The sequence below is a fragment of the Pseudopipra pipra genome, chromosome 19, assembly GCF_036250125.1.
Source record: "Pseudopipra pipra isolate bDixPip1 chromosome 19, bDixPip1.hap1, whole genome shotgun sequence".
NCBI lineage: Eukaryota > Metazoa > Chordata > Aves > Passeriformes > Pipridae > Pseudopipra > Pseudopipra pipra.
This window is the reverse complement of record NC_087567.1, coordinates 11,998,462-12,013,189: the sequence shown is the minus strand read 5'-3', so window position 1 is coordinate 12,013,189 and position 14,728 is coordinate 11,998,462. Positions and strand designations below refer to the sequence as shown.

At 55.9% G+C, this 14,728-nt stretch overlaps 1 protein-coding gene across 1 annotated transcript; it reads right to left on the bottom strand.

Annotated features, from left to right (window-relative positions):
• Positions 1-458: 458 nt before the first annotated feature.
• NPTX1 (neuronal pentraxin 1) lies at positions 459-4,400 on the bottom strand. The gene is made up of 5 exons (XM_064676220.1): positions 3,870-4,400; positions 3,465-3,672; positions 2,775-3,019; positions 2,494-2,673; positions 459-2,386 (listed from the first exon to the last, which is right to left on the bottom strand). Exons 1-5 carry the CDS (start codon positions 4,290-4,292, stop codon positions 2,165-2,167), a joined length of 1,278 nt encoding a protein of 425 aa, XP_064532290.1. The 5' UTR covers positions 4,293-4,400; the 3' UTR covers positions 459-2,164.
• Between the last annotated feature and the right edge of the window lie 10,328 nt (positions 4,401-14,728).

The window sequence follows — 14,728 nt, the reverse complement described above, 5'->3', positions numbered from 1 at the left end:
GATTCCCCCCCTGGAGTGCTGCCTTCCAGGAACTGTGTCCCAAGCCCCACCTGGCTCCCGAGGGACGAGCGAACGCCTCGGGGCAGCCGCTGCCTGGGGGGTGGGAGCAGAGGACGCCAGTCCCAGGGGTTGTCAGGGTGCCCACAGCAGAGCCCTGGGGGTGTCACTGTTCCCTCATTCCAGCCTGGCAGGACCCGGAGGGAGCTGAGCTTCCAGCCTGTGTCTTGGGGAAAAAATACATCAATCTGTGTGATGTGTTACATAAACCAGCAAAAGACATGGTCTAAGGGCACAGGAGAAGGAGAGAGCCTGGTAGGCAGGCTCAGAGGGTGCCTGAGCCAGTTCCAAGGGGAACTGGGCAGAAATCCTGCTTTACACAGACAAAACCTTCCTCTGGAAAAAGACCAGCTCCCGAGCATTGGCTGCTCAGGGAACAGACACATGTGAGAGAACCCAGCGTCTTTCTTCACTCTTTATTGTGTAAAAATAAAGTCAACAATTCATGTAATCCCAGCAATAAAATGGAAAAAGCATGAGAATCCGTAGAAACAGTGCATTGTCAGAACTGCCGATGCGGGCCGGATGCGGGGGTATCGGAACCCGTTCAAATCCCAAAGGAGACAGAGCCAGAATAGGAAAAATGTACAGCTTTGGTTAGCAAAATAATGACAAATTAAGATACATTAATCTCTCCCCTACTGTACACTATGTACACTGTGTTGACATCACACCCTTTTGTGGTTTTTTTTTGGCAAATCCAACGCACCTGGGGCTGGAGGTGAAACCCGTGCCGCGGTCTCGTTGTTCTCAGCAGGTTGTGCTTGTCGCCGATGTGAACAGGGGCTTGGGAGGAACTCAAATTAACTCACGGTGGTTTGGGGTTTGGCTTGGAAAAAGGGCACAGTTGAAGATCCGCTGCCCTGAGCCCCGGCCGTGCAGGTGTCTCGCTCTGGGGTGTCGCTGCCCGTGCCAGGTCCCCAGATCGGCGGTGGCCGGGCTGGCTCTGTGCTCCCGGCTCCGCACGGGCCCCTCCGCTCCGCACGTCTCTTTGCCGCATCTTTGGACTTGGTGGGGAGGCTCTGGAGCCCTGTGTGAATTCTCTGCCTCATCCTCCACTGCCACCCAGGGCAGCCCTGGGTGGGCAGGGAGGGGGCTGGGGGGTGATTTCTGCAATCTGTAGTACAAACCGGGAGTTTAGAAAAGGAAACCATACAAAATGCATCTGTTATCTCAAAATACGCTTCTTTATCTCTTTTTATCCTGCAGAATCTCAAAGCACTTTTTTTTTTCCTCAGGGAGCACTGATAATTCTATTTTTTTTATCTTCATAAAAATACCCTTTTTTTTTTTTAATTGGTAATAAACTTCCCTTTACAGTAAGAGAAACAAGAGAGTGTATTATCAAAAGCAGAAAGGCTTCAGACCTGTCAGTGGGAGCTGGACTTGAGGGGACGGTAAAGGCTATTTGTCACCAGCTAGGAGGCCTCGGGGGGCTGCAGGCGGCGGGGCCGGGGGTACCTGAGTGCGGCAGGTTGGGGAGCGGGGCCAGTGGGGGGGTCCCGCCGGGGGTCCCGCCCCGGTGCCCGCCGCAGCCCGGGGCTATGGCTGTGGTGCTCGGGAGCAGCGCCGGCCGGGGAAGGGGGCACTGGGGCTCACCTGGGAAGGGGGGGGGTGTCTCCTTACCCCGGGGGTGGGAACGGAGGGGTTGCCCCCTCCTTGGAGTCCCAGCCGCTGTTACAGTCCCAGCTTGGAGCACAACTGGAGGGGATGCTGCAGCTTTCCCCCGGCTCCAGGGCCACCACCCTCCCGGGGGGGTCAGGCTGGAGAAAGAGGAGCCCCGGGGGGCTCCTGTCCGGGCCCCGCAGCCTTTTAAGGCACCGGTGCCCGGGGGAAGCGGCGGCGAAGCAGGGGCCGGGCTCAGGGGGCGGCGGGGGGGGCGCAGCCGCGCCAGGCCAAGGCACGCAGGCGTTGAAGGACGTTGGCAAGACAGAAACCGGAGGGTCGTGGGGCTCCGGGGGCGGGTGCCCCACTGCCGGGGCATCCCTGCGCCCGGGACGAGACGGGTGGCTTCGTTCTCAGTTGTTTTTGCGCAAAAAAAAAAAGGAGGAAAACAAAAATAAATCAAAGAACCCGCTGAGGAGGTTTCTCTCGCGTGTCCGTGGCTCTAGTTGAGCTGGCGACAGGCCTCGAAAGTCCACTTGGTGGCCCCGCCGTAGATGTCGATGTTGGACTCGGCCCAGGCGATGACGTTCCCCGCGAGCGCCTTGGAGCTGCAGGTGGCCAGCCCGTACACCTCGCCGGGGCTCAGCTTGCGGTCCCACACGTTGAAGTGGGCCAGCTCCCCCACGAAGGCCTGCGTGGCGTCGAACCCGCCGCCCAGCGTGTCCTGCGGGGGAGCTGCCGTCACCGGGGGCACGCGGCCGGGCGGCCCCGTCCTTCCCTCGGGTGCGCCCAGCCCAGCTGGGACCCCCACGCCTGCCCCCCGGCCCTTACCTGCTCCTGGCCCAGCACCAGGACCCCCTGGGGCTTGATGGGGTGGTAGGGGGCCAGGTTCTCGCCGTTGCCCGTCTGTGTGCCGTCCTGGTAGGCTTCCCACACGCCGTCCCTCGTGGTCCAGGTGACACAGATGTGGTGCCACTTGCCGTCGTTGATGACAAAGGGCAGTTTGGCCACCTGTGGGCAGTGGGTCAGGGTGGTGAACAGTGGGGCACCCCACGCTGTCCCCCCAGCCCGTTCCCCCCTCCCAGCACCCTCCGCAGTCCCTGGAGCTGTACCTTGTCATTGATGAGGATCTCCATGGGGTTGTTGCCCCACTCGATGAGCACCAGCTCGTTCGCCTGCCCGGGCACAGCGTAGGAGAAGGGGGTGCCCATGCCGGGGGAGGCGTTGGACTTGATCCACATGCAGATGCTGAAGGCGTACATCTCGGGCAGGCTCTTCTTCACCTTGGCGTACATGTAGTTGGTGCGGAGCGGGAAGGTGAGCTGGAACCTGTCCGGGGGCCGGTTGTCCTTCTGGCCTGTGGGAGTGGAGGGTCGGTGGGCTCCGGCCAGATCCCCCCTTTGGGGGTTCCCCCCCCTCCCCACCCCGTTATGTAACGGGCCTTGAGATGGCAGCGAGGAGCAAATCCCTCCGGAGCCGCGCGGCTCCCTAATCCCCGGGGCGGGCAGAGGCCGGAGCATCCCCGGCTGCAGAGCCCGCGGGCACCGGCTGCCCCAACCCGATAACGGTTTGGGTTGGGAGGGAACTTAGAGACCGGCCAGTTCCGACCCCCTGCCAGGGGGAAAGCAAAGCTGGGGGCGAGGGACCGCTCCGGGGGTGGGAAATGGGACAGCTCGGCAGAGCCGCCCGCGGGAGCGGCCCCGCATCAGCCGGCAGCGCCCGGTCCCCGGCGGCGGGGGGAGCTCCGGAAGGCGGCCCGGGGGTCCCGCGGCGGGTGGGGGTGGGTGGGCAGCGCCCGGTACCTTTCTCCAGGTCGCTGATGCGCTGGTGCAGCGAGGTGAGGGTGCTCTCGATCTTGCCGCGCTCCTCAGACTCGTTGCGGGGGCTGAGCTTGCCCTCCTCCAGGCTGTTCACCCGCGACAGCACCTGCTTCTCCAGGTCGTCGATCTTATTTTGCAGGATGTCCTTCAGGTTGTTGGTCTGGCTGGAGGAGTTCATCCTGCTGAACTGCTACAAGGGGCGAGCAGAGGAACAGGCTGTCACCGCCGGGCAGCGGCTCCCGGTGCCCGCCTGTGCGGGTCCCGCGGCTCCGCGGTGCCCCACGCCCCGATGCGCGGGTCTCCCGATCCCGGTGCCCGGCTCCCCTGATGCCCGGCTCCGCGGGTCTCCCGATCCCGGTGCCCGGCTCCCCGGGTCTCCTCGCGTACCTCCAGGTTCTCCAGCCGGGTTTTCAGGGACTGCAGCGTCTGCCCCAGCTGGCTGAGGGTCTCGGCGGCGGGCGGTCGCGACAGGTCGCCCATGGTGTTCTTGGCGAAGCCTTTCCTGCCTTTGGCCTCGCCGGGCTCCAGCACGCTCTGGCTCTCGCAGCGGCCCAGCTTGGCCGTGAGCTCGCGAATCGTCTCTTTCTGGTTCATGATCGTCTCCTTCTGCTGCAGCACCGTCTCCCGCAGCTGCAGCACGGTGCCCTTCAGCTCCTCGGCCGAGCCGGTGCCCAGCGCCGAGGCCGCGCACACGTCCCCGTCCAGCGGCACCGAGGTGCAGACGAAGCGCGTCTGCCCCAGTCCCTGTCCCAGCGCCGGCCCCAGCAGCAGCAGCAGCGGGACGAGGGTGCCGGGCGGCCCCGCGGCCATGGCTCCGCTCGGCTCCGCTCGCTCCGGGCCGGCTCCGGCTCCGCTGCGGCGCCGCCGCTTTATAGCGCCCGGGCGGGGCCCGCGGGACGTCACGGAGCGTGGAATCCCGGCCCGCGGCGGGGGGGTCCCGCGGGGAGGGGGCGCGACAGCGAGCGAGAGAGTGTGCGAGTGTGTGAGAGAGTGAGTGTGTGAGAGACTGAGTGTGTGAGAGACTGAGTGTGTGCGAGTGAGCGCGTCCCTGTCCGTGTGTGCGGGGGGGCCGCGTGTGTCGGTGGGCGGGAGCGCGGATGGGCGCGGGAGTGGGCGGCGCGCGTGGGTAGCGGAGATCGTGCAGCGGGGGGTGTGCGGGGTGTGTGTATGTGCGGGGTGTCTGTGTGTGTGTGTGTGCGGGGGATGCGTGTGCAGGGTGTGCGGGTGTGTGTGTGTGTGCGGGGTGTCTGTGTGTGCGGGGTGTCTGTGTGTGCGGGGGTGTGCCCGTGCACGCGGGCAGTGCGTGTGCCCGCGGGTGCACGCGCGTGTGCGGGGGTGGTGGCACAGCGCTGTGTGCGCTCGGGGCCGGGGGTGCCCCGGGGGTGCCCGCGCCGGGGGCTCGGGGGTGTTGCCGGGGGTGCCCGTGTGCGGTGCGGGGCAGCCCCCCGGGCTCGGTGCCGCCTGGGGCGGGGGGCCGTTCCCGTGCACTGCCCGGGAGCAGCGGAGCCGCTGGAGCACAGACGGGCCCGGTGGCTGCGTGTCCCCAGGGATCAGATGCACCCGCCGGTGCTGGTGCCGGTGCCGAGCTCCGCTGTGGGCACGGGGGAGCAGTCGCTGCTTTGCCGCTTTTTTAATCAGGGAGAAAAACCACCCGGGTGGTATCTGGAGCTGTCCTTGGTGGGAATAGCTCGTGGCTGTTGGAATTGTCGCTTTTCTCATCTTCAGCACTTCATCCAAGACCGATTCCCCTTAAGCCCTGGAGCACTGAGTGTGCAGTGTCCCCCTGCACTTGTGCCCCACGTCCTGCCCTCTGCCAACACACCTGAGCACGAGTGAGACTGTCCTGGCCCCGCAGCCCCAGGCCCCTGAGCTTCTCCTCCCTGTTGGCTTTATCCTTGTCTTCTCTCTGTGATACTCTATCGTGATAGAAAATCCCTGACCTGGAGAGCAGCCTGGGGGGGGTAAATGGTGGAGTGTGTGTGGTCCCCTCTGCTCAGCTCACAGCTCGGCTCGCCCAGCGCTACAGCAGCACATATGGCTGGAGAATTTACATAATACCAAGTTATCCTGTGAAATATGAAGCAATTAATTTTGATTAGTGAAGTGGGTCAGTAAAATACAAAGGCTTTCAGTCCGTGGATCTGCAAAAGATAAAACACAGCCACTCTGTGGTCCTTTACCCTTTGATCTCCTCTCTGGAAAGGGCCTGAGGAGCCCTCGCCGGGGCTGGAGCTCCCCAAGTGGCTCATGGTGATACTTGTGACTGGGTTTGATGCCTTTTCTTTAGCAGGTCTTTATCCAGCCCCTAGAGGTTTGTGACACACTGCTTTAGCATGGAGTGTTTCCTCCTCAAAGGCACCTCAGCTGCCCTTGGGAGACCCTTTCCCCATCCAGCCATGCTCTGTGGGTTATAGTTAAAGCAGCATTTTAGGGCCAAACTCAGGGGCTTGGGGTGAGCAGAAAGAGGACGGCAGGTTGGCAAACCCTGTGATGCTCTGCTGGGTCTGTCCATTAATGCCAGCCCAGGAAATACAGGGCAGCGCTGGGGCAAAAGAGTCCAAGAGGTCTGGAGCTGTGCCGGGGTGCTCAGCACCTCTGGGCACCTTCATGGGCATCCTGTAGTGCTTTTGTCGCTGTCTCCACCCAACCTGTCCCATCACTCCTGGGGACTGCAGAGAGTTATTCCCTAAGGCTCCTGGGTCTCACTGCTGCTCCTGCCCCGTGCAGTTCAGAGCCCCTGAAAGCCATGAGTTCACCTGTGATGCTGCTTACCTGGGTTGCTGCTCACCCCTGGGGCTGCTAATCTGTGGTGGTGTTCACTTCTGGAGCTGCTCACACCTCTGGGGCTGCTCACCTGCTTTGCTGCATGAAATTCTGCTTGAAAATCTACATTTCCACCCAGTTGTTCCCTTCTGGGTTTATTGCCCTGGTTACTGTCCCTGCTGCTGGCTCTCTGTGCCATACAGCATTTCAGTGCAACAGGAATGGGGCAGAGGGGAGATAAGGAGAGGACAGGCAGGATGGAGGTTACTGGGCAAACCAGTCTCCCTTCTGTGCTGGTTTGGTTTGGGGTTGGTTTTGTTTTTTGGTGGTTTTTTTTTTTAGCAAAGGGATTCTATGGAAAAGGCTGAAAAGACTGCAGGTCTAATCCTTCTGCCACAGGCAGGAACACAACCCAAAAATGATGTTGCTACAGGCAATAGAATTACACCAGTGTAAACTGGTCTGAGAGGCAGCAGAGTCGGGTCCCACCTCTGTTAACATCTACACAGTGTTGCCAGAGCTGTGTGTGTCACTGAACCAATTTACCTCGGAATCTTTTGTCATCCACTGCACATTATGCGGAGATGAGACCAAGGTGACAAATGCAATAAGATAAACACTTGGATACTATGGTGATGGAGACCACGGAAATGCCTGGATAGGAAAAAACAACAAAGCTGCGCGACAAGAGATAAGCAAAATAACCCCCGTGGCTCCTAATGCAAAGAAAGAACTAGAAAATATGATCAAGATTTCAGCTTTCCCAGTATCACTGAATCATGCAGTAGGATCTGTTATTGCTTCTGTAGATTTGGGAGCTGTGTGGCTGTAATGAAATAATGGAGCCCCCATCATTTTTAACTCTTCTCTTGCCTCTTCCCCAGCGCTCAGTAGCAGCTGATTGATGGCTCTGTAGCTGAAAAGAGCTGAGCACAGCTCTCAAGGACCCTCGGAGATGATTTAGCTCTGAACAGGAGCCAGCAGGCACATTTGTATTTGTGATGGACGAGGATCGTTGTGGACAGCCCGGGGTGCTCCCCCCAGGGCCCGGCAGCCCCGGCTGCCTGTGCCCTCTGCCAGCACAGAGGTGAGGGGTGTAAATGTTCCATCTGGTCGACACTAACCTTTGTGTGGGAACAGCAGAATTACAAATGCAGAAAGGACAGTTTTTAAAGTGGACAAATCTCTTTAATCCCAGGAGCTGGAGCCCCAGGGAGCAGGCAGTGGAAGCTGTCTCTCCTGCCTGTGCAGCCTGCTGTACATAAACCATCTCCTGTGGGGCGATGCTGATTCCGCATTTCAGTCTCCTCTGCGGAGTGGGAACAATAAGATCCGTTATGGGATGGAGGCAGTTTTGCAATGGGAAATAGCAATGGGTACATTTCCCTGAGTGAGAAGCCCAGGTCCTTTTGTTTGTGCACAGAGATGCTGATTGTGCTGGTTGTGCCCATGTTGTCACTGAGGTTTCTGGAAGGATCATCCACTCCAGCCCCTGGTCATGCACCCCCATCCCCAGTGTACTCCAAGCAGGATGTGACCGTAGCTATGAGGCTGTTTCCTTGGAGGTTTTTGTGGTTTTTTTAATATAAAGGCTCGTTCTTAGGAAAATTGCAGCAAGGTCTCTGGTCACAGAACCGCTGGCTATGCGGAGCCCAGATGTGAGTGGAGCAGGATCCACTCCAAAGCCCTTTTCCTTCTGCAGCTGGACCAGGTGTAGGAACCAGCCCACAGCTCTGAGCTGCTCCATGGTTCTGTTTGAGAATAGTGTGTATGCAGAATATTTTTGCATTGTGCCTGCTAAGCTGTGCAGCTGCCACTGGAGCAGCTCGGGCAGGGGTGCAGCCGGTGCAGATACCGCGGGTGAGGTGGAGTATTCCCGTCTGTGACAGACACACTTTGCACTGGAGTTGGGAATTCTGCTGCATTTTGCTGCAGTCTTCCTTTGCAGATCTCTCCCTCTCTCTCTCCCTCTCTCTCTCTCTCCCTCTCTCTCACATTCACTCTCTCCCTTTTTCCCCTTCCCTTTCTTTTGCTGTTCCCATCTCAAAAGTCAGGTTCCTCTTAAACTGCCTGACATTTACACCCAGTGAGAATGAGGAGTGTGGTCTCTGTACCAGTAGGTTTCTGTGATGCTATAGGGACACAGCTCCTTTCATTACAAATAATTAATTTAGCTCTATATTGCATAACATCCTAAAAAGCTTTCTAGGGCAGTCTCATGCTAGCTGGATGCACAGATCCTATCAATATTGCATTACATTTGGGTACAACAGTTATGAAGTTTCATTAAAAATTTAATTTGTGGTTTAAAACTGCAGCATTCCCTTAAAAGTGTAGCAGAGAAACCATTCTGGTTGCTGGAGGACTGAGCTTGCATTAGCCAAAATTGCAGTGAGAGCTGCAGAAGGGGCTTGGGATGGTGGTGATAATCCCTGCACAGGAATCCAGGGCTGGACCGGAGCAGGGGGGGGCTCAGGGTTGGCATCAGGCTGTGCTGGGTCCCGCTGGGCTCCTGCCAGTTGAGGGGTTTTTGTCTGAGAACAGAATTAAACCTGTGCCTGTGGTGACCCCAGGAAAGGCCTCAGCCCATCCTCACTGTGCCCCACGTGTGCCCATCTGGGGGGAGTTTTTGGGTGAAGAAGGTGGTGAGACCCGAGGAGCACAGAACGAGGGATGTGTGCCATGGGAGCATGGAATGAGAGGGATGTGTGCCATGGGATCATGGAATGAGAGGGATGTGTGCCATAGGAATGTGGAATGAGAGGGATTTGTGCCATGGGATCATGGAATGAGAGGGATTTGTGCCATGCCCCGGGCTGTGGGGTGGGAGCTGGGCTGGAGCCCCGGAGCTGTGAGCCCGGCAGTCCCAGAGGATGCTGCTGCCGCCTTTGTAGATGACAGACATCCTCCTGCACTGGTGTGAATTAAGAACCTCCTTCCCGGCAGTGCAGCGGCCGACAGCCGGAGCGGGGAGGCGGGAGCGGGAGCAGGGCCGGTGTCATGTTTTGTTAATGAGGCTTTGCTGTGACGCCTCAGCAGCGGAGCTGAATGGAGGCAGGTTCCAACATCCCACATCCGCCCCGCCGTCTCGGAATTGATTTGTGCAGGAATTCCCCCCTGTCTGCGCTCACACACGTCAGAAGGACCAGCAGCGTTTCGTTCCAGACCATCCCTCAAGTCGTTTTTCAGCTCTCTCAGGATTTCCCTGCAGTAAGAGAAAGCAGGATGCTGGCTGTGGGATGGATCCCAGCTCCTGGGCAGGACACAGACCTCCCAGTCCTACCCAGGTGATGGGATTGGAGCTGCTGCTCCTGCCCTCCCACGGCCGGGCTGTGACGCAGGGACGGTCCCTCCAGTCCCCCAACTCTGTCCGTGGGGTCTCACAGGGCTTGGCCTCTCTGCTGCACCCACAAGTGACAAACGGTGACTCTGTATGTTATAAAAACCACGTTTGTCATTTCCCCCCCCTTGTCCAACAAACAAGGTGATATTCCCAGCCAGAGCAGGGTTTGGAGGGGTCAGCACCGTGCTGGTGTTGGCTGTGGTCTCTGCAGGGATCACTTCCCCTCCCCCCGGAGAGGATAATAATGGGGAGTGGGTTCCTAAATCCCTTAAGCTTCTTTGATAGCTTCAATATTTATCTGTAATCCTACTGGTGCTTCTGAACAGACACAGCTCTGTGTCCCTGCTGCTCTGGGGCTTCTTCCCACCTTGCAGTGTTCCCTTTCCGTGGGAGAAGAGGCAGGGCAGGATGAGAAGGAAACATCAAAAGCAGTGACACTACCGTGCCCTAGTTTTTTCCATGATTATTTATTATTTTGCAGTCTCTTGCTCCCTTTCTCCCACGCTCTCTCCTCTGATCTGTTAATGTGCTGTGGTGGGTTGACCCAGGCTGGACACCAGGTGCCCCCAAAGCTGCTGCATCGCTCTCCTCCTCAGCTGAGGGGGAGAGAAAATAAAGCAAAAGGCTCATGGGGTGAGATAAGGGCAGGGAGAGATCAGTCAGCAATTACTGTCACAGGCAAACAGACTGGACTTGGGGAAATCAGTTTATTACCAATCAAATCAGAGTATGATAATGAGAAATAAAAACTAAATCTTAAAACACCTTCCCTTCCCTTCTTCCCGGGCTCATCTTCACCCCTGAGTTCTCTCCCTCCTCCCCCCCCAGCAGTGCTGAGGGACAGGAACAGGGCTATGGTCAGTTCATCCCGGGATGTGTCTGCAGCTCCTTCCTCCTCAGGACTCCTCACTCTGCCCCTGCTCCAGCCTGGGCTCCTCCATGGGTCACAGAAGCCAACCCTGTGCCCCCCCCACTGCCAAAACCTTGTCACACAAACCCAAAATGGGTGTGTGGAGACTGGGAATGCTTCCATGCCCACCTCTGGGATGGAGCAGAAAGGAGGATGAGTGGGTGGCAGGACAAGCGTGAAGGAGTTCCGAGTGCACGTGGGGCACAGGGATGGGCAGCCTGGGCCAGGCAGGGGGTGTGCCAGAGCAGGTACAGGGCCAGCCTGGGATCAGGGAGTTCTGTGCTGGCACCTGCTCCCAGCAGGGAGAAGCTGGAGCAGAGCTGGTGAGGTCTGGGAGAGGCAGCGCTTCCCAAAGCAGGAACACTCTGGTGCTTGGTGGTGGGGGAGGGATCTGATCATCTGTGCCAGTGTCAATTCGTGTTTGTGCTCGTGATGGTTTGGAGTTAAAATACAGAAGGTTTGAAAACCAGGAGAGATAAAAATGCTGCAAGGCATCAGGAGTCCCTTGTGTTTGGTGCTTTCAGGGCTGACCCTGAGCTCAAGTACAGCTTTTAGTGGGGAAAGGGGCTGTCAGGACACCGAGATTCTCCACTGGCAAGGCCACAGCAGGGCTGGGGATGGCACTGATTCCTGTACAGGGTCGGAGGCTCAAGAAGCTGCAGAGAGAGTGAGTGTAACTGGAATGGCACAGAAGCTGCTTCCAGGCAGTAAGTGAAGCTGGAGATGCTTTGGCTGCTGTGTGGAGCTGGCACTTCTTGAGCTGAAGATGCAGGAGATGGCAGGCACCCAGCCGGCTCTGAACCCCACTGGGATGGCAGTGGGAGCCTGAACACCATCTCTTTTAGGGGTAAAAGATGGGCTGGCAAAACTCTGGGCTCCTGCACACCTAGTTTATTGTTTCTCACCCTGGAATTGCAGTGCCATCCCAGCTCCCAAAGGCTGGCACTGCTCAGCTTCACTTCACATTGTCAGTGTGTGGTCTGGGGGGGTTTGCCTTGTGCTGTGACTTCTTAGGGGTTTTCTGCATGGGAAATGCAAAACAAATTAAGTTATGAATCCAGAATAGGCTGGCTCTGCTGCAGTGCTTCCAGGGGATGGAAATTCTTGGCATGGGCTTTGGAAGTGGAGTAAGCCTCCTCTTGTTCTTGCCACAGCCTTGCCGTTCAATCAGCAGGTTAATGGGAAGTCATTAGTGTGCTATAAATTCACACTTTAGATTTATATAATGCACATTTTCCCATGTAGGAAAGCCCTTACTTCCCAGCTGGATGGGTACTCCCTGGTGTAAGTGGCAGAAGAGAAGTTTGTGTGTATGTTCATCCCCCTGTCATTAACTATAATAAGACTGGTCACACCATTTCTTAGAAAACTGCTGAATTTCAGCAGCAAACACATGAGCCATGAAACCCACCAAGACTTAGGAAATAGATGTTGATCACTGTGTCACTCTGCATCAGGAATCTGGGTTTGAAATATCCTAGGCATGAGGAAAAGGTTTCAACTGATGTATTTCATGGGAATGGTAAAAAGAGAACTAGAAAAACATGCTTGATTCCACGGGTAATTGCATTTCCCAGGTGTAGGAAGAGATTTTTGGGTTTCTTGATCTAAAACATTTTTGGTTAACACTCCATGGGCCAGACTGGGCTGGATTTCTCCATTCTGGGATTCTTTTGGTGGGATCCAAGTCTCTTGGTTGTTCTCTCTCTTATCTCACATCATCAAACCAAACCAATTCTGATTCTGGTTCTGATTCCAAAGCCATCTCTGCGTCGTTGCACTGACAATTCCAAGGGCAGCTCCACGAAACTTTCACATTCCCAAGGCCCAAGTGAAGGCAGTAGGAGAAGTTTCTGTAACAGGCTGAGTTGTCTCTTATCAGCCAGTTCTGCTCTGGCTGAGGGGACCATCAGGTCCTGCAGGAAGGTGTGCTTGGCAAGGGTTCTGCACCAAGATACACCAGCAACCAGGACTTCTGGGCTGAGTGCTTTTGCCAGGCTCGGGAGGAGCCAGTAGAGTTCCCTGGCTCCTATTTCCAGTGCACTGGGGTGGTTTTGTCGCTGAGTCAGAGCTGATACTGATCTGTAATAGCAACACGGTGTTTAAGGAAATACTTCTGTGCTTAATAATGAGAAAAGCAGAGAATATCTGCAGAGGTGACATCTATCACGTGTTTTTAAACACACATAGCCCGATAACCTCGCAAATTATCCGGGCTGCTTGGAGACAAAGGCAGATAATGATAACAAATGAGCTTGCAGGCCTGGAACGCCGTTCATGGAGATGGATGGCCGGGAGTTTGAGAACTCTATTAGCGGCTCCTACAAACTATCCAATCTATCGCATCCCCAGCGTATTGAGTGCAGCCTCACTCAGGCTTTAGGAGAAAAACAGCTCCATTAAGCAGCCAATTTTTGTCAGTCTTCAGAGGGGTCATTTAAGTCTCCCCTGTGCCAGCAGGAACACAGAAATCTTTACGTTTGTGGTGAACTGGAGTCGCCTTTGGAGGGAAACGCGGCAGTTGCTTCACGGTCTAAATGACTTCTAACTTGTGCACTGCCTGGTATCCAAGGATGTCAAATACACTCATTAACTAAACTCTACAGCTACTGATTCATCAAGTAGCCCTTTTTTAGTTCTGTGGAGGCAAAGAGAAAAGAGAACTCCCAAATTTTCTGCTTCCAGTGGCTGTATCACCTCTTCTCGCTCCCTCTGTCTTCTTACTTGGTGAAAAATTTCCCCTCCTGCCCAAGTGTTTCTTCCACTAAAAGGGCAAGGAGACATTTTTGACCCAGTATTTATTCTGGCCTTTTCAATGTGAGAAGAGAAAACGAATCCCTATCATATTCCCAATGAATGCTGCTGATTAAGATGCTGCTTTGCACCCATTTTATGTCTCTCATATTTTTAAGGCAGTTTGACTGTGCTCATAACAGCACATCACATCGGGGGCTGGGGCACTGCAGAACAACCGGCGTGAGAAAAGGAGACTCGGAGGAACCTTCTCTCTCCAGCTTCTGACAGGAGGGTGGAGCCAGGAGGGAATCGGGCTCTACTCCCAGGGAACAAGGAACAGGATGAGAGGAAATGGCCTCGAGTTGTGCCAGGGGAGGTTTAGGTTGGATACTGGGGACAATTTCTGGAAAGCCGGAGTTGCAGCAGGAGTTGCTCACCTTACCGGGAGTGCCTCTGGCAGGTGGACAGGAGGGTGTCCCGCTAAGCCCCACCCGGCAGGTTTAATGCTCCAAGTGCTGCTTCTCCCGGAGCCAGGGCAGTGCCCGTGTGAGCACACGCTTCCCCGCCCACCCGGATTTAGAGGAAGCGGGTTGGGAAGAGCGCGGCAGCGCCAGGAATAGACGCGTCTGTTCCGTCTCGCAGAGGAGGTCACTGGGATTCTTTTACGAGACGAAGAGTCAATTTTATGAATCATGTTTTGATTTGTATTGGATTTGGCACATAACACCACCCGCCCCCTTCTCACCTGCCTCCCGATCCCGCCCTCCCCAGGCTCCAGTTCCCGGCCCCAAGTCTTTGATTCACATTTACTGTGTGGAAGGAAGTCTGTGTGCTGCACATGCATAAATAATAGAACTGAAATCAGACTTACTTAAAAATAGATATTCTTCCTAATAAATATTTTACCTACTGTCTTTAGGCTATAAAGCTCCCCTCACTGAAGTGTTAAAACCAACCCTGTTGTTGGGACCCGTAAATGCCTAAAACAACCACAGCCGTGGCTGTGCAAACAGTGCTGGGCTGAGAGGCTGCATGTGGGGAGGGAATGTGGTCACCTGCACATGCAGGGAGGCAAACACCTGCCCTAAAGCCTGGGAAAAGGTGGTCCTTTGGCTCAGGGCACAGACCTTGGCATCTGACTTTGATTCATTTGGTGGCCATGAATTTGCCTAATGAAACTGAGAGATAAGATCTCTCGATATTTATGAGTAACATTCTCCTTTCCATATCTTTGTTTCTTCCTGCCCAAAAGTGGAATTAGAATTAGGTGGCTGAATAAGACAAAACAAAGGACATTGGCAGAGCCTGAGATAGGAGGATTTTTCATTAAAAAGAGTGACAGGTGGGAGAATGTGTCCAAGTGTGTTTTTGGAAGATAATCCTTCTGCATTTTGGGTTTAGGGCATCACTTACTGTGCCTTACCCAACATGGTGTTTCCACTCCCTGCATTCCCTAGGAACTAGGGGTCAGTTTAATATGTTATTCTGCCCAGA

Excerpts from the sequence above, each read along its gene's own strand:
- NPTX1 (XM_064676220.1), bottom strand. The coding sequence starts at position 4,292 with ATGGCCGCGGGGCCGCCCGGCACCCTCGTCCCGCTGCTGCTGCTGCTG. Across the intron at positions 3,020-3,464 it reads CATCAGCGACCTGGAGAAAG|GCCAGAAGGACAACCGGCCC; the intron begins GTACCGGGCGCT and ends CCACTCCCACAG. Across the intron at positions 2,674-2,774 it reads AGATCCTCATCAATGACAAG|GTGGCCAAACTGCCCTTTGT; the intron begins GTACAGCTCCAG and ends CACTGCCCACAG.